The sequence below is a fragment of the Hyalella azteca genome, unplaced genomic scaffold (assembly GCF_000764305.2).
Source record: "Hyalella azteca isolate HAZT.00-mixed unplaced genomic scaffold, Hazt_2.0.2 contig11474, whole genome shotgun sequence".
Taxonomy (NCBI): Eukaryota; Metazoa; Arthropoda; class Malacostraca; order Amphipoda; family Hyalellidae; genus Hyalella; species Hyalella azteca.
Genome location: NW_025941473.1, coordinates 71,778 through 91,814, shown reverse-complemented (window position 1 = coordinate 91,814; position 20,037 = coordinate 71,778). Strand labels below are relative to the sequence as shown.

The window sequence follows — 20,037 nt, the reverse complement described above, 5'->3', positions numbered from 1 at the left end:
ACTAGGAGTAATTCTCGCTTTCTCATAGCACGTCAGTGTCGAAACATTGGGCGTAAATAGCTTCTGTTCGAATCCTTAGGCTTTCAAGAACTTTGCAGACATTCGTTTGCTCCAGAAGTTCTTAATTGACGAAGACCGTAGAGTGAACCAAAACATTTCTATGGCACCGTTGCTGTGAGCGATTTTGGCCAACTAACGTTTAGCAGGGGCGAAACCGCGGCAGTATATTAAAAAGAACATTTACTTACATCCAAATATTATTGTAAGACTCGCCTTCTTGACATTCTACTTCCTGCATGAGACGGTGGAAATATTGGAAATTTAATGAAAACTAAGAGTTTCGCTGCTCCAAGTTAATGTAACAATTCCGGAAATTGAATGAAAATTCATTATTGTTGCAGCAAACTGTCGTGAAACAATTCGATATCCTGCATTGCCTCTCCTTTTAATAGGGCCGATTTCCGTCACAAACAATGGCAGTTTGCGTTCATTGCAATTTGATGGCAAATGATGCACTATAAGCTATGGAGCCGATGGAATCTGTTCTATTATTTGGGAAATGCTCTAAATTTAGCCACGTCTTTGGCTCAAGAAAAACCGGTGGGACGAGTAGTCGTTCAGATTATAACTTGCATCTATACTTGTCTCGATCTTTTGCTGGTTCAGCCAATATATTTTATTAAGTTCCACTGAACATTTAGTGTGGGTAACAGGATAATATTTTAGAAACCTGTTTACAATTTCGTTCTGTAATGTTGTTTTTCCTTTTATCGTTTGTAACTTTAGGTTGCTATTTAGTCAAGCGTCACTTGTTTCCAGGGAGCGTTTGTTGCAAGCGCTACTTGTTTCCATGGAGCCTTTGTTGCAAGCGCTACTTGTTTTCAGGGAGCCTTTGTTGCAAGCGTTACTTGTTTTCAGGGGCTTGAAACAACCGTCCCCTGGAAACAGGTAACGCTTGAATGAAAAGCTCCCTGAAAACAAGTAACGCTTGAAACAAACGCTCCCTGAAAACAAGTAGCGCTTGAAACAAACACTCCCTGGAAACAAGTAACGCTTGAAACAAACACTCCCTGGAAACAAGTAACGCTTGAAACAAACGCTCCCTGTGCTAGGTGGGCAGTTGCTGCCTCCCGTTAGTATCTAGCTAGGTGGGCAGTTGCTGCCTCCCGTTAGTATCTAGCTAGGTGGGCAGTTGCTGCCTCACGGATCTAAATTGGTGAGTAGTTTCGTAGTAATCAAACTATTCAGTATTCAAGCATTCAGATACAGTATGTCAGATTTATATTGTGTAGCAAGTGCTATTTTTATTATGAAATTTTCTCTACCTTGCGGATTATGTCAAATGATTCAAAAAGTCTTGCTCTAATTCACCATTTCCAGGCTAATAATCGAATATAATCATTTATCGTCGATACTCATATGTCAGTAGCTGCATGGTTTTTATTGAAGATTCGTGATGCATCACATCTGCATCTCAATTGCACGGCATAGCTCAATTAGATGACGATAGCAATCAAAGAAAAAGCGGCCATCGATAGTCGGCTTAAATTTCTCTGTACGACTCACGAGAAAGTGTTTGCCTCTTCGTATGCACAAACTGACTTCTCCATCTGCATACAGATTGAGTTTGGCTGAAAGGGGGGATTGAACGGCAAGAAAATACAGTGAGTGATGGCTTTTACGCTTCACATCGCAGCTTCTTCACGTATAATTTCCAATGTCGATGCCTTTGTTGAATTTTTACTTAAGATGCTAATTTGATTGCCACCGTCAGGGTATGGAGGAAGAAACATTACTTCTTAGGTTTTTACAAAACGTACATGAAAATTTTATCTTCAATTTATGCATTGATAATTCTGGTGTTCATAAATTACAAAGATGGGCTCCATGCCAAAGAAATCTGACACAATCTTCAACTCTTCATTTTGCGTGTTTAAAATTTCCGAGTTGAAACATTTTTGCTGAGTAAATATATTGTTGTTGCTTTGTTCATGCAGTACTTAATTTCTAGGCACAAATGTGATATACGAGGTGAAATGCGATAAGATATCTGAAATGCGTTTCTCATAAACTCTCAATTTTATACGGAAACTTTTATTGTGAGCAGAAACCTCTATGAAAATCAAGTATATGCAAAATTTAGTTTAAACATTCTTCTCGCACTTCCTACAACCACGATACGACCATACCTAGTGCCTCCGTTTTATCTCTGTATTTTGTGATCCCTCCTAGACCCAGAAAGCATTCTATTATCGTCCAGCTTCATCGCTGCGTCCTATAATGAGCCTCCGAACAAATCCGGCGCAGCGGTATCGCGTTACGTGACGTGTTGGTTTTTGCTGATCTTCCGTGACCAAGAGCATCTCTGGAATACTAAAAAAAACAAACCTTCTCGATGCTGATTGGAACCAAGAGTTTCTGCCCCTCATGCAAATCTAAATTCGTCCACTCAGAGTAATTGCCAAACAAATAGCTTCCATATAGAGCGGGCAAATTTTGAGCATAAAATGATATGCAAATGGGTAGTTTTTTAAGATATACTCCAATGTTTGATGTTAAATGGCTCACATGCAACTTCTCTTGAGCAAGTCTCTTGCATGGAAAATGTATCTGAATTTTTTGCAGTAAATGTCTCTTGCAGTAATTGAATCTGAATTTCCAGAATTCCTTTCACAATTTATCTTACAAGTTGCACGAGAAGCCATGAAATTTTGACTTTCTGCTTAGTAGTTGTCTTATTGCGTGTGCATAAGACCAGGTCTCAATAGGTAGTAATTTCTCTCGTCTTTAGTCTCGTCTTTAATTTCTATTAAAAAACGGCCTATTGTTTTGTTAGGAGGCTTGCTTTAACTTTATGCTGAGAAGAGTTATAACATATAGTTTTCAACGAGGAGACACGACAATTGTTTTTAATGAGATTCCTCGACAAAATAATAGCTTCCATTAAGAAGGGTCACCTATATGTAGGATTTAATGTTTTAATGAGATTCCTCGACAAAATAATAGCTTCCATTGAGAAGGGTCACCTAGCTATATGTAGGATTTAATGTTTTAATGAGATTCCTCCACAAAATAATAGCTTCCATTGAGAAGGGTCACCTATATGTAGGTTTTAATGAGAAAACTTGCCTATACAGCTTGTAACGAGAAGGCTCGCTTGTATTTTGTTTTGAGAAAGGTCACCTAAAGCTTATAATAAGAAGGCTCGCCCATAATCCAATATGAAGTAGTCTGTCCTCCAGATCGACCAGATGCACGTCATGTTACTTAAGTCTAGAGATGTTATTCTTATTCCCCACGGACTCGAGTAAAACGTTTGAAATAATACAGTTTGTGTTCACAATTTCATGTTGATTTCTCAGATTTTTGATCATTGAAGATGACTCTACTCTTAAAGGTAATCTGAGCATGGTAAGAATACTCGAAAAAACTTGCTTTTTCATAGCGCGTATTGAATATAACCTCAAGCATTAACTAGAAAGAGTTCTGAGCTACAATGAGTTATGAATTAGTCGGTCTGGAAACTTAGCAGTGAACTGGCTACTTGAGCAGACGCTAGTCTCTACTATTTCCTGTTGTTGTTGTTTCCAGTTTGTAGGCTACTATTTCCTTTATCTATAACTCTAAGGGCTCTGAGATATCTAAGTTTAAAGTTGCAGATTAGAAAAAAAGTCCTAGATTTATATCGACTGTATGACAAAAATATGAACGGATTATATTTTTCGCTGTGAAATACGCTCTCAATTTATATTTATACCTTCATTTCTTTAGCAATTATTCAATTTTTCCATTCTTACATTCACTTTTTGGTCGTAGTTTATAACTATGGCTAATTCAAGTGCCGTGATTTCTTAACAATGTCAGGAGAATCATATCAAGTCTTCCGGGTTAATAAATTATGTATCTCTTATTGTAAATAGAAAGATTATATTGCGCTTCACTACGCCCAAGCGGGAATTTCCCGTCGTCCGAGTTTTGCTTGCTAAAGGAAAATAAACTTTCTTGGCAAAGTTATTACCGATTAATTCTCTTCTGAAACGTGACTACGCGTTGTGTAATAGTTTTTATTTAGCTTGAATAGACATATGAAACACCTTAAATTGTTAACTTTTTTCAAATTTATGGAAAATCATAGAATGGTGCATTAGACTCAAGCTTTAATAATAATTCTTCGAAAATTTGATGCAACTCAAGCACTTCAACGGCAAAATTGTCTAAAGTTATGAATCATTAAGTTCAAGTAAATTGTTGCTATATTCTGCATACTATCTTGTGCTGCTCGCCTCGCAACATAATAACTTAAAACGAAGCTCGCACGTGCCAAGCCAGACAGCCTCGCTGCTCCATATTGACCGAACCAATTAACATTTCGACGTTCCCGACGGCCTTCATATTTACCTCATTACCGCACTGAAATCATAGCCGAATGATGAGAGGTCAGTATTTGGTCCTAAATATGTGTCAATATCACCTAAATGAGCATAGTAAATACTGATACTTCATAATTATGGCGCTTACAATATTTTAACTGCAGTCGTCTACAGTGATTTTTTGATAATTGAACTGGCAAAAATTTTCTTCGATATTTTTCTAATTGGCAAAAAAAAGTATTCTAGATTTTTTTAACGATGGTGGATGCCATACATGATGCTTACGCTTTGAATATCACATTGACATTACTGAATAAAATTCTGTGTAGCAACTAATTTTTTGATAATTGAAATTGAAGATAAAAGAACAATATAGAATTAACTAATTGATTCGTTACTTATGTTCGCAAACTGCAGCGGTCTTGAATGCTTCTAAGAAAAGATCTTGGATGTTTGCCTCATTTGATTCTGGCGTTCGTGTAATCATTGAACGCTGTGCTTATAATATAGCTTCTAATTTGATCTTTAATTGGAAATGAAGCTAAAGTTTCTCTGCTGTTTATTAAAGTTTACAGTTAATTTATTACCATAAAGCTTTAATTAGGATCATCATTTTCCCTGAACAAAAACAGGTTCAACGAAAAGTAAGAAAATCCTCGATCACATTTGCATTTCGGCAGAGTTATTCGCCAACGACCCCATAAATCCGTCCTCCACCAAAGCAATCAAGAAAATTAGTTTTCTCTACGCCTTTACTCACGGCCATTGCAAGATTCTTCTCTCTGCATTGCCTTAAATTCAAGGAGTACGATTTGTCTTCACTGAAATGTTCCTTTGATTTCATAAACTTAATTAATGCAGTGCAAACTTTATTCCCACGATACGACAGTAACATTTCTTTCTCATTAACTTCACACTCGGAAAGCCCTTAATGATTAACCGCAAAAACTCCGACGGTTCCCAGAAGAAATGAAATTTTTCCTTCAAGTCAGTCGATTAATTATTATTGCAAAGTAGCGTTTGTGATTCAAGAGCAGGTGAATCAAATGCAAAAAAAATTATCCGGTTCACTCTCGCAATGGCCGTAACAATTGCAACGTATGCTCAATTAAGGATTGTTTTTCATTGGTTGCCAAAATGTTCATCTATGAAATCGAATTTTAAAGAACAGCGTCGCTATTCATTCTTCGCACTGTGTCCGATGAGTCCTGTAACTGTCATGGTGATAATGCATCGTCCACTTCCAACTAAGTCGTCATACAAATTTACGTCTTCCGGACGTTGTGTGAGACAGTGACGGTACGTCTTTCTTGTCCTGATAAACACAGAGCTGCTTAAGTCCTTTAATTTCTTTCGGGAGGCTTGTTTTTGCGCTCTAGTGCTAAGCAGACACTTTTACGCTGTTCAGAAAATGAAAATATTTGACCACCGACCACGACATTTGTCCTCACAAAAAAAACACGCCGTTTATGGTTGCCAAACAAATGCTGTTTGGCAGCTGGCTGGCTCTGAACCAGCTTTTATTTTAGAATGTAAACGTCGCATTACAGCCTCTACAGGGGCGAACTGCTCACTTGTGTCTGGATATAGGGCTTCTCGTGAAAAAAACTCGTTGCATTTCCATCCTAACAGTTTATATTTCGCCGAAAAATGCAGGTATCTTCTACTATGTAATTGCTTTTTGAAACAAATAATCAAACCACTTTAGTCGAGACCGCTTGAGTAAAAGTATAAATTTATTATTCGTCGCGAATATTCAATGAAAGAAAAATGTTTTGCGCGAGTTCAATTATCAAAATTCTTTTAGCTATGTAAGTTTGCAATAGAAAATCGCTGTATGTTGCAAAGAAAATTGAGTATTTTATTCCGCGGCTGAGATTTTATGTTTGTGTTAATTTTATTTTTTCATCGTCCATACTCGCTTTGAAGTTCTGATGTATAAGCTATAAGCGAAAATTTGTTTTTATAGAACCAAGCTTTTTTTTATGCTCGACTTACTAACCAATTCTACCGCCGTTTTTATGTTATTAATGTTTTTTAATTACAAATTTTACATACTGCCACTTGTCATTCATATTTCTTATTACGAGAAAAACTTATTTGTAGATTGTTTTCTAGCACAGATATCAATAGTTATCCGTATTCTCTTGTAAAACTTTTTCGCCACACACACTTTCCTCTTATTACGTGTAAAAATCCGATCCGGTCTGCAGGCCGCGGATCAGACGCCAATAATTCATTTGGCGCGCAGTCAGACCTCAATTTTAGCCCATTAGCGAGACCAAAGGACTCTTTAAAAATGCCTAAACGAGTTTGCAGGTCCGAGTGCCACGAAATAAATTACCTTGCTAACTTTCTTTGCTACGCCGCAACGCGGACTCGTTGGTCAACAAACGACGGCAGTAGAATGCATTCTGGCGATTCCTCGCGTCAACATTCGGTTCTTGATTTTTCACGTAGAAGTTGCGTGATTAATTACTATTATTTTACTTACAGTTTGCCTTAGGCGCGATCAATATATTCCCTAACGGCTTCTTATATAGTGATGGTTAATAAATATGTTTTTTATTACTCTATGTCACTAGGTGAGTAAATACTACGTATATTTTGTAGGTATCCTCTTCATATTGTAATAAATATCAGGCTGTGTCCGCTGTTCAGGTGTGACTTGTCACGGTTCGTGGCTTGTGAGTAACAACGAGCAAGATATTCTATCTGGTAAACCATTTACTTTAACCATTATATGACTGCCACTATAAAGAGTAGAGTTAGGGTTTTTCATCTTATGCGAGGTTAGCTTACTGCTTATTCAGTTGGTGCTTTGCGTTGTTCAAAGCCATAAGTGTGACTAGACGAGCTGCTTCTTCGATCGGCCATATGAAGCTGCAGTTTATTGCATTATACCGCTTCATTATGACTACATTATATCGTGCCAGCTGCCCACTGGTTACCTCAATTGCAGAGCCCGGGATGTTTATAGACACGCAGCTTCTGTTTGGGGAACTGCGCGCACTGGTGTCGTTCTCAACAGCCTTTGTAAGCTTGCAAGTGTCTTACAGTCAGCCTGCTCGTTCTCGTGACGCGTGTGACTGTCCAAAGACATAGTGTCGTTCTCAACAGCCTTTGTAAGCTTGCAAGTGTCTTACAGTCAACCTGCGCGTTCTCATGACGCGTGTGACTGTCCAAAGACATGGTGTCGTTCTCAACAGCCTTTGTAAGCTTGCAAGTGTCTTACAGTCAACCTGCGCGTTCTCGTGACGCGTGTGACTGTCCAAAGACAAAATTAGTATAAAGTATGGATGCAGCCACAGCGTTGCAAATAACTCTGAATCTGCATGGCATTGCTGAGCCCGTATTGCATGATCTAGCTTGCGTGACCAGATTTCAAGATTTTCGATTGAAAGTTAGTAATTCTTGAACCAGGATGGCCGTCTTTACTAAGGCTATTTCCACAATGCCCTTAGCTCTCAAATGCACCTTAAGTGGAATCTCGAAATCTTGTCAAATTGGATGAGGTTCAGAGACGAACGAAAGATGAACTTCTTGGAAACGCTCCATATTTGCTGGGCTGCTACCTGGGATGACCTAAGCCGTTTGTTCTTCTTTTATTCAAAAGTATCGGTTAAATCTTATTTATCTGACTGAATTGACTTAGTAAAGGAAATATCCTTTAAAATTATTGTTTTTCAAAGCTTTATATAGTTACATTTATTGCTCCAGACATTTTTTCTGTTCTTACACGCGTTTTTAAAGTTCAATTAATTTAATAAACAATCAAATTCATTGACAGATATTTTTAATGATTCAGTCGAAGATTTCCGAATTTTCTGTTGTCGACTTAACAACGCGAACCTTCATGACCTTTCAGTTGTTCAGGCGTGAGTCAAATTCAAACTTCACCGATTGTTTCAAGGCTCTAAAAATTAATGTGACGCATTAAACTTCATCTCCTAAGGGAACCATTTTGCGATTCATTGATTGATCATTTGATCGATGCAGGCGATGGCGGGCAGAGCTGCTGATCTCATTTGCGTTCCAATTAAACGTCGAGAGATCATCCAGCGGACACAGACTCTCATCTGGGGCTGCATGCATGGCGTCCTGGCAGATTAAATTCTATTTATCCGAACACCTTTGTTGAGAGCCTTTACTTTCCTCTGCGTCTTCGTTAATTCTTGATAGCTCTTGCTTTCTTCCCTCTCTTTGTTATAGTGCTTGAGAGCCTTTATACTTTCTTCAACGTCTTTGTTAGTGCTTGAGAGCCTTCACTTTCCTCTGCGTCTTTGTTAGTGCTTGAGAGCCTTCACTTTTCTCCCCGTTATTTGTTAGCGCTGAAGACCTCTTACTTTCTTACCGTCTTTGTTAGTGCTTGAGAGCCTTCTCTGTCCTCCCCGTCTTTGTTAGTGCTTGAGAGCCTTCTCTGTCCTCCCCGTCTTTGTTAGTGCTTGAGAGCCTCCTCTGTCCTCCCCGTCTTGTTAGTGCTTGAGAGCCTCCTCTGTCCTCCCCGTCTTTGTTAGTGCTTGAGAGCCTCCTCTGTCCTCCCCGTCTTTGTTAGTGCTTGAGAGCCTCCTCTGTCCTCCCCGTCTTTGTTAGTGCTTCAGAGTCTTTACCTTCTTCCCCGTCTTTGTTATCCACTAGGGAAGGCAACTTTATGGCTCCAATAGCGAGACAGTGAAATACCTCGCCTGCCATCGGAATGCTTCGTCTTCGATTGCTTGATCGCGCTCCGGAGAAACTGCAAGAGGCAAGCCTTCAATTACTCTCCATAATTGCGAGGCTCGGAGAAAAATCTTCATTCGAAGACTGAATAAAACCCACCTCACTCAAAAACAACTCGAGTTTTTTACTTGGTATTGAAAGTTCAAGTTCAAACGACTTCATTGCAGACTGAAGAACCCGCTTTGGTCAAAATATTTATCATGCGCTTTGGGTTTTCCATTGCATTTTGTTTTCATCTTCTGAACTTAAATGTTTCTACGAAGTATTTCATTGATTTATTCAATCAGTTTAGTTGTTGAGTTAACAAAAACAAAGAATTTGCTTATACCAGTCGTTGTTTCCAATTCCATTGTTCACATTCTATTCATGCCTGAAGGAGGGTATACGGTACTCAATCTACTCATAGATGAGGTCGACTAGCATTTCGATTTCAAAAGCATCTCGTACATATAACATATAGTGAGATATGGAGTGCAAATCAAAAACACAAACATGATGAAAAGTCCTCGGCACATCAATAACAGACACTGATGGTGCGTCCTTTATTTTATGCAAAATTAATGACAATTGCGATAGCGCGCTCGCCATTAAGCAGTGCGAGCTGCGCACGCCTACAGCCTTAATGCATGCATGGTCGCTCTTCGCCGCACAAGATGTGGCTGCCGCGGAATTTGTTGTCCAACATATAGCGCGGCGACTGAAGTCGAGCCGAGATCTTCCTTAAAATTAATGCCACCATTTAAGCGTGGGAGAAGCAATTAATTGGTGTATTGTGTCATTTATCTCATGGCGGTTTTAGCGCACTTATTTTATTTTATTTTGTGGTTTGGCTCAGGTGAAAATAGTGTCCTTCGAAAGTACTACATTTAAATCAGAGTTTTCCCTTGAAGTTATTCGTGTTAATTCATTGAACAAATTACCAATAAGCATCATTTTTATGTAGATATCTTTAATAAAAGCGTCATTTAAGTGCTGTATAGCGGAACTGAAAAATTCAGGAGATCGGCGTGACGGCGGCCCGAATCTAAATGAAACAATTACTTGAAAGCACATTCAGCGACGGAATAAACGAACATATGTAAATTCCTTCCGTAGTGATCTACTTTGGGGAACAATTGTGACGCTTTTCGTGCTTGCAAACAGTTTCTGTCAGAGAAACAGTATACAATTAAGCTTTAGAACGTTGCGGAAAGTCACAAGTACAGAGTCACTTGATCATTAGTCATTACATTTGAATCAGTAATTCCATTTCTATAGCACTTACCAAATTATTGGGAGAAAACCAAGATATGATTAACAACATGAGATTGCATCGTTATGAGACTACGTCTGCAACGAACATAAAGACACTGAAGAAAACTACCACAACCGTACAAATGGAAGCGTCTGAAAGTGCCTAGAGTGAACACACGGGAAAATCTTCACACGTTTTCCGCAAAATGTTTTCAACAAACACGAGTTGTCCACGAATTATCCGCCTATTCATCTTTGAATAGGCGAATAATTTTGGGTAAATTTTTCACGGAAAAAAATAACATTAAAGGGTCAAACATTATTATTTTTGAGAATATTAATAATACTAATTACTTACATATAATCACTAATTATTTTAATCGACGGTTAAATTTGATACGACAGTCTTAGGTTGAGTCCATGTACATGAATATTTGAAATTAGGTTACTTCTTCTTTTCTTCATATGTACGTTTATTGCCTATTATTCACAGATATTAACTTTTCATTTAAAATTTGCTTTTGTTGGACGAGAAAATGCTATCGCTGTCGTAATTTTTAGTGATACTTCAAGACTATGGAAGATATTCTTCATTTTTTCCATTTGGCTGAGAGCTCCAAAAGTGTCATGGAAATACGCGCGTGATTCAAGAGGACAAAAAATTAGGTTCAACCCACGTTTTGCATGCGAAATGAGACATTTACGGTCAATGGCTGTAAGTTCCTCTGGAGTTACGGCTTTAACGAATGCTCATATAAATTTTTTCACATGACTTACGAGCTGCCATGCATTTTTATTCTCGCAGTCTCCACGATGTGACAAGCCGAAAGCTGGCATGCTGCGCAGTGATATTTCATTCGGATTTTATATTGGATTGTTTTCAGAGCTAAAAATTTTGCCTTTGTTCTGCTTCTTGATATAAGACGTTGATAGTAGGCAGCTCATAAAGTTCCAGCTCATTGCAGAATTGAATCAAACTTTTTCAGAATAACCAGAGGTTGAGAATTTGATTTATAATGTCACAATCATTTGGTTTGCATAGCATAGCGGCCAATATCCACTTACAAAATAAAATTCAGATAATTTTTTATCTATTTTATTCCTGGATGCACAAGCGCATTGTTTCCGTAATCAAATTCCAGCTAGTGCATGGTATATTCTCGGACGTATTACTATATAATGACGTATTGTTTGTTTCGTCTCTTCCGCCCTTAACTGTAATGCTAGCCGGAATATTCAATTAATGAAAAAACCATGAATATTATATATTCATTATTTTTTTAATGAAAAAATTAGCTTAATTAATTATTATAATTCCTCAATTTTCGTAATCTTAACGTGTAATATTTTTCTCTGAATTTCTGCATGCGCACCTTCACTCCGAGTCACTCGTTATTTCCATATCATTGAAAATCATTAACTGAAGCGCCACTATGCCGGCAGGTTGTTCGAGCGCAACGCGGAGCTGTTGTCGCTCTTCGTTAAGTTCCGGGAACTCAAAACCCCGGACGAACAAGCCGAGTCTCTGGAGTTAGCGGAGCACGCGACTGTTGTCATGAGCTCCATCGACGAGGGCATCCGCGCCATGGACAACGTCGACTTCTTCTTCGACCTCCTGCACCAAATTGGCGGCTCGCACGTCAAGATACCTGGCTTTAAGAAGGAATACTTCTGGGTGAGTATACGTGGCGGTGATTTGATCGTTGTTTGTTGAGTGAGCATACGTGGCGGTGATTAGATCGTGTACTGCTGGCCCGGGTGAGCATACGTGGCGGCGATTAGATCGTTGTTGTGCTGGATGAGCATACGTGGCGGTGATTTGATCGTTGTTGTCCTGGGTGAGCATACGTGGCGGTGATTAGATCGTTGTTGTGCTGGATGAGTATACGTGGCGGTGATTAGATCGTTGTTGTTCTGGGTGAGCATACGTGGCGGCGATTAGATCGTTGTTGTGCTGGGTGAGCATACGTGGCGGTGATTAGATCATTGTTGTGCTGGATGAGTATACGTGACGGTGATTAGATCGTTGTTGTGCTGGGTGAGCATACGTGGCGGTGATTAGATCGCTGTTATGCTGGGTGAGCATTCGTGGTGGTGATTACATTAGTATTATGTTAAATGGAGAAAGCGTGGCAATGATTTTACAACATTTGTCATCCTGTGTGAGTCTTCACAATAATTGAATAGAGATTCAGTTAAATTGACGAATATTAATTAACTGAGAAAACTTCCTTTGCTTCTGAAAAAAATCGGCGGAATAATATTTCAGTGAGAATAGTTTCAACTATCTAACTGCATGAAAAAAGAAACGAATGCAACATTTGTACTGCAAATGAGCTGATGCTGATGGAATATAATAGCACGTCTTTCTCTCGAGTGTCTCCAACCAATCGCGGTTAACCGCACTCACCAGTGAGGTTGCTCAGAAAATAATAGGCCATTAATTTAAGCAGCTGAAGATGAAGTTTGAGTTACTCACTGAAGTGCACGACACGCATATCTGAAATGTGCAGGAAACCCGTTTTGAAAACCGTTCGAAAAATTAAGTCAAGTTATTTTACAATAAACCGTTAATATTGATGGGGATGTCGGCAAAAGACGAAACGCTTACCTTTATGTATTCTTAAATTGATACCGTAGTAATAACTCTCGATGACAGTGAAAGAGTTATAATTAAAGAAATAGTGATTATATTTTTTATTATAGGATATGGTATCAGCAAGATTACGATGTCATTTTATGGTTTAATTTTTTCATTTGAAGCAGGTAACCTCAACTCAACATCAACTTCTTGTTTTGATCAAGGCAGTCCAGTAATTGCAGTAGTTTAATATCTAATCCAAGCAACAAATTTCTCTAGCAAATGATATCCTACATTTGGCTTTAAGCCAGCATTAATAGTAGTCGAGTTAACAAAGCTCAAACATACAAATGTAATGAACATAAAAAAGATTCATTTCCTCAAACTCAGAACAATGCAAGAATAGGAAAGATTATTCGATATTAGTAACATAATTATGGAGGACCTCCGGGCGTTTGTGAAAATGCGACGGTCTCGGTTCATAACCAATCAATCCAATCATAACGGCTATCTCAATCAATCGTCAGCTATGGAAAGATCGGGTTCCATAGGCCGGATCCCTTGTGAATCAAGTCACGAAAAGTTCAAGAATCGGCAACAGGCCATGGGCCTATTTCTTCAACGCCGACACTTCTATTCTATTCTATTCTATTCTATAACAAGACTCGGACGCGGGCAGGCCGGGTTGGTACAAGATTAAATTTTAACAACATGATCATGATTTAATCGCGCTTTTTTGTCAACTTTTGCATGCGATAAAATGTCCTTATTGCGTTATCATTGGTGCCTTGATGGAAACATTACAAAATTAGCAGCTACGTCATACATGACTCAAATGGCCCAAAGATGGTAAAATGAATGGCCTAAGAGCGTTCTCGTTTGTAAGCGAATTTGCGTTGAGTCACAAAATCAACAAAACTGCACTTTTGAATATCGTTGTTAATGTTGCCACACCAAGCTTCTTGCCATTACTGCCGCGCTGCGCAGTCTTCTGTCACTGTCCATCACCATAATTCCCAGAAATTATCGGATCTACGTAAATCCGACATAGAATTATAAATCGCGTCTTGAATTTGTAGTCCAGACAGCGACGTTTTGTTGCGGTACCTAGCACCGGAGCCTCGCAACAAGTCTGACTGACATAGACAAAATTTCGTGAATCCATCAGCTAATAAATGTCATTGTCTCTCATTCAATTGAATAGGAATTACTCGCTGAAGCTCACACATCTTTCACTGACAGCCCAATGGAATGTTGCCGCCGATTGGAACATAACAAAATGGCTCGATGCTTCCATTAACTGCACGCTCCATTACTCCATAAACACAACAAAAGTTTTAGGTTTCTATTACTCTGCTCGCTTATTTAATTTTTAATCATAGTTCAATGCAGCAATGCTGCGGCTTAATTCGAATATACATATAGGATTACTGATATATCTATACAAATTTTTGTATTGATCTTTCAAATTAAAAACATAATTATACGGGAATATTGGACAATATTCGTCTGGTTTAACTTGTTTTGTGGAATCTTATTTATATTTTTGCATGTGTTATCTTATACTTCCTCGTGTTGGGTCATCGCAAAACATAAATTTCGATGGATTTTCTCATTTAGCGTACTTTTCATGTATTCCTTTTTTCTGAAACTCAAAATATATTGCGAGATGAAAGACTTTTCTTTTGCAATTTCTGAACGCAAGGAAAAACTTCATCATTTTTGCAGGCTTATCGCCGGCGTTTCTATTCACGGATTCAAAGGCTCGAGATTTTGCCTGCCCAGAGACCTTTCAGAGGAATAAACAACTTCAACTTGTTCAACCATCACTCAATCATGCTGGACGTGGATTTGCCACCTAACCTACAAACGTTAACACTTTGTGCCGTAGCGTCAGTTAGTTAAGAAGTCTGAAAAATATTTTCTTAACTTAGGTTTATAAAGCTATTTCACTTGATTATTTAACGTATTATATTAATAGCTACACAATTATGACTGTTTCTAAACTTTTCAGAAAATTGAGCGCCCGTTTTTGGAGGCTGTGCGGCTGACACTCGGCGATCGCTACACCGATAACATGGACCAGATTTACCAGCTCACCATAAAGTTCGTGCTCGAGACGGTGGTGAAAGGATACGAGATGGCGGTTGAACGCGAAGTCAACGAGAACGTCCAACAACTCGACTTGAGTTCAGAGCCAGCAATGAACAACGGCTCTGACGTTCCTGCACAGACTACATCAGCGCAGAACGGCGCTAACTCGGCGGAGAGTTCGGCCGTACGTGCACAAGGAGACGCCGCCCCAGCTACGGCCGGAGGAGGGAAATGTCCTGCTGTGTGTCCGTATGTGTCCTCTGGGTCGCTAAGTCCCACGACGAGCTGAAGCGCCGCGCGTGCATATTTATCCCTACTAAAGATTATTGATTGATCACCTAAGTTATGGCCATACACTGGCTTGAGGTGGGCCACCGATAATTTTTAATAGGGGTAAATTATTTACTATAGTTATAAGTTGGATATTTTCGGCCCTTTATGGCCAGACAATGATTGACCACTAATAATATGTCTCCTGAAAGTTAAAGGTCAGTTAAAGATGCCCAATTCAGGAAACGAAGGGTGTGCTGATTTTATGGTCAATTTTTGCACGAACAAAAGGCCAGCGAGAGGGAGAGCAATGGTATACATTCTTCGTGCTGGCTCATCATGTACTGCGTCGGAAAAACAGTCACTTATTCGCTATTTATTGATTAAATTTACATTTTGTTTCTGAAAACATTTAGGGCTTCATGATGCGCAAATCAAAATATGCAGTAGGACTCATATATTAAATTATACATATATACAAAGGAAGGAATTTGGTATTTAATGAGTGAGTGAGTTAATCCATTGCGTCATGGCCAGAGAAATATTTTTACGGAACTTATTTTTACATGAGCGTAGTTATGTAAAAAACAAAATCTGATTCCAAATTACTTCCTAGTAATACGTATTAGCATTGCATCGCATCTTGGAATGAAAAGCCGTTTTTTAGTGTAATTATATGACCACGTGAGGCTTGTTTGAGTTAAAAAGCACGTCGTGTATAAGCGTGGGATATGCGAAGTCTTAGAAAGTGTGAATTAGTTATCATCGTTACGGAGAAAATATTTCGCCAAATTCAAAACGATGCTTGCCTTTGAAACGCGTCATAAATTCCTTTCACTTTCTTTAATGTTTCTTTGTTTGTCGGAAAAAGTTCTATCATAACGAGAAACAACAAGAATTTAACTTAGATTGTGAAATTAGTCTTAAGTAATCTAAATTCGCTGTTCTATTCAATAATGATCGCTAAAACATTATTTAGAATAAGAATTTGTTCTCGTTGAGGTAACTAAGAAAACGTTGGTTATGGGTTTGTCGTTCTTCTGGTTGGCTTTAAACGCGCCCCGCTAGAGAACTGCTGACGCCGGCATCTGACCGGAGGAAAAATTCTGGCAATTAGCTGTGGTTTATGCGCAGCCAGAGACATAGAATAGTCTAAAATTGGATCTAAACTTATTAAGAGCATGTAACCCATGCAGTCACATGGAGCTGTAATTAGATCATCATTATGAAGAATCTGGCATTAGAGACGATTTCATGTGAATTTACTACGTAGAAAAGTTTGCTATCGGCGCCGGAACGGCTACTTCGATTAATGTTTGCAGAACTTCTAACAATAACAATCAATCTTAAGGAGTTAATAATTTGGTCTTTTAAATTCTAAACTGAATTGCCCATGCGATTCAAATTTTAGACGAGTTTACACTCGTGCAACTGTTACGAATAGTATTCTATGATGCATTTTGTATATAAGGGCTGGATAAGGAACATTCAAATCGAGCTGGATATATTTACGAGTTAGATTAGATTTGGTGTACTGTCCTTTTCCTTTAGTCAACTCAAATTTTGGACCAAAAATGTCTTTTCTGTCATTCACTTGACTGGTGCAATGCTGTTTTCTTCATCATTACTGAGCTTGTCAAGTATAAGCAGCACAATTCAAAGCGTCACTGCTACTTTGGAAGAATCGGAATTCTGAAAAATTGTCAAAAAAAGTACTCAGTGACTCGAGATTCCAGCAGCTCTAATTTACATTAACGTCTCTTCTCCCAGGTTCGACCCTTGATTCGGTAAATTTTTACGGTGATGTTTTTGTACATCTTTGCAGTCTGGCGATGAGAAGAAAGACTTATAAAAAATGTGTGTTGTTGAGATGTCACTTGAAAAAAACATGCTTAGGACTACTGATATTGTGGCCAGTGTTATTTAATAATCTCTTAGTCGGAGAAAGACGAGACTGTTAGCGTAAGATTAACTTGGCCGTAATGCTGAGAACTTCCTAGTCGTCGTGACTTGCAGATGTGGATCGTTGGATTTGACTTCACAACAGGTCTGCGAGAGCCTAATTGTGGCCATTATTACCATCTATTTCAAAGGTCATCCCGTTGATGCAATATCCTTCAATTTTCATGGTAATTAGTCAGAGGTGCAATTATTCATTTCCTCAAGTTGGCTGTTGCACGAGAAAATGAATACTTATTTTCTGAAACTCCCGACTGCCTTGCTGCCATATGTCAAATTTTGTACGCCAAGTGAAACTTATAGAATGAAGTGAACTAGTTATTAGTCAGCGTAGTTATAGTATAGTTACTTTAAACTTAGTGGCTGGGTGGTCTTGCTTAAGCTCTCGACTTGTATCAGAGTGTACCAATACACGAAATTTTTTTCTTGGAAAACTTCTTTCTCAGCCGTTGTAACTCATGAAAGAAAGAAGCGCACATTTTTTTAAATTAAATTTCGAATTTCTTGGTTGTTTATGGCCTTGACTTACTGACGTTTGCCGTGCGAGTTCGAGCATTTATCTGATACATTGTTACCTATTCCATTAAATATTCCACAATGTTTAACCGTCATTTGAGGTCCTGGTTTAGTGGATGGAAATTTTGAACGTACCTTTCATGGTGTTGAATTATCTTACCATGTGGTTGAAATTCTACGAGCTAGAATAATCATTAGGATGCGTGTCGCACCTCAACGAAGATATATTCCTCTTCGGTGTTTTTCATGACAATAACGTATGATGAATTTTAGTGGTGCATGCATGGCTGTTCCCACTGAGTTACTTCGGTGTTGAATGTTCAATAAATTGATTAATTTCAATGAATACTCCTTCGTTTTGTCATCACTGTTATATTTTTTTGCACGACCACACCGTTAGTCCAGCGGTCAGTACGTGTTTCGCTGCACGGCTGCAGGCGTGTCAATTTGTTCTTGGATGTAAAGAAATCTTGTGCTTGAAAGCTTGACTTTCTCATCGAGTAATTGAAGCAAAGTTGCAATTGTTTACCTAAAGAATCAAGATATGCGAACTCTTATCAAGCAGAATAAATAGCTTAATTGATACAGTAGCTCGATACTCAACTTTCAAAGATTTACGCATCTGCGTCTCAATACGCGTAACTCATCATAAAATATGCGAAGAACCAAATAAAAAACTAGGTATTCCATAAAGTGTATACGTAATTTATTTATCTATTCTTGAACTATGTGTTAAAGACAGTCATTGTCACAGAGAATTAATCTAATTCAACACATTCAAGAAAATCAATTTTACATCTGAAATTTTTAGGCAGCTTGTATGAAGTCTTACGTTGCAAACATGAAGAGTTCGAGTGCGTATCTACAATACATGTTTTACCGGGATGCCCCCGAGATCTTCAATTTTAGATTTAATTATCAAATTATTCGACTCTTCTAACTTGGTTAATCTGGAAACTTTGTTGATCTGAAATTGAAATTGCGACTGCTTCTCTCTTGTATTTTCCTGCATTTGCATGAAATTGAAATTATTATTTGACGCAGCTTAGGGATTATACCCATATATATACCACGGGTAGCTGGTTCACAGACTGGTGCTAAACATCTTTCTAATATGTGACCAAATAATCAAATAAAATCCGCATCAGCCTCTTAATTGCCACGTAAGCCAATAGTTGTATTTATTAGGTCCCGATTTCAACGAATTAAGTCATACTTATTCATCATTTGGGAGCTGGATTGCTATGATTTGCAACTCTGCATGTCCCTTACTCCTTGCACCTCATTTTTATGGAACAAACGCAGAATTACTGAATTATTTCTCAATTAAATGTGTTAAAATACAAAATTTAATTGAGTGTAATTATTTTTATCTATAAAATTATTACCACAGAGCATTTTTTGCTTCATTTTCGTGGATTTCGGTGATCCAAGGCCGTTAAACATCGTTCCTCTGCTTGTTAACAATGCATTAGGTCAATAATTTTCGAGATAAGAAATTGATTATTTTCGCAATCGAGTACTTTCGTGAAGAGTTTGAAAATTTATTTCCAGTACTGAAGCACTGGGATTGCAGGCGGCGTACCCTACATGCAGTGAGAAAAATTTATGGATTGTATTGCCCAAATAATGACACACTTTCTGCACGTATCACTGATACGTTCTGAAGTCGAGCAAGACTGGGTATAATTGACCCACTCAGCTGCAGAAGGTGCATCACTATTTGGGCGCATCACACTCTCTCTTGGCCCGGTGGTTGAAGTTCAGAGATTGGAGCAGAGAGGCGCGGGTTCGATCCCAGCTCTGTGCGCCAGTTTCTGGTCAGAATCGGCAAGGAGGCCGGGCTGTTAAGCAAAAGCAGAATTGAAGCAGTGAGTTGCGAGTTCGAAACCGCAAAATGCTGTGAATCTTCTGCGATGTTAAGAATCGGCGACAGGCCTACGGCCTAATAAACGCTGAAACCGCTAATATTATTATTCATTTGGGTGTGTAAGTACAGATGCCATGAATGACGTTGTGTCTGGTGCTGAGTGTCTGAGTATATAGTTGTTGGCTGCACTAAGCTGTAAGTTATTGCGTGTTTGAGTAACTATAAAAACAATGTTGTGGTACAATAATGGCGTGTGGTGCACAGTAGCATTAAATGCCCATCCTATGGTGCTGTTTGAGTGCGATGCTGTTTTTTATTAATGTTCATATCTCTGAGTGTTGCTTTAGAAATGTAGCTTGTTTCAATTCACGTTTCTGTTTAAATTAGAATATGAGTGTTCGGTGATCGTTATAAGATAAATAAGT

General features: G+C 38.5%; 1 protein-coding gene across 1 annotated transcript; it reads left to right on the top strand.

Moving 5' to 3' along the window:
• Positions 1 to 11,765: 11,765 nt before the first annotated feature.
• LOC108683326 lies at positions 11,766 to 19,100 on the top strand (the record flags this gene model as incomplete). Its single annotated transcript, XM_018172630.2, has 2 exons — positions 11,766 to 11,997; positions 14,918 to 19,100. Coding segments are annotated over 2 exons (601 nt in total), but the record flags the coding sequence as incomplete, so codon positions are not given.
• Between the last annotated feature and the right edge of the window lie 937 nt (positions 19,101 to 20,037).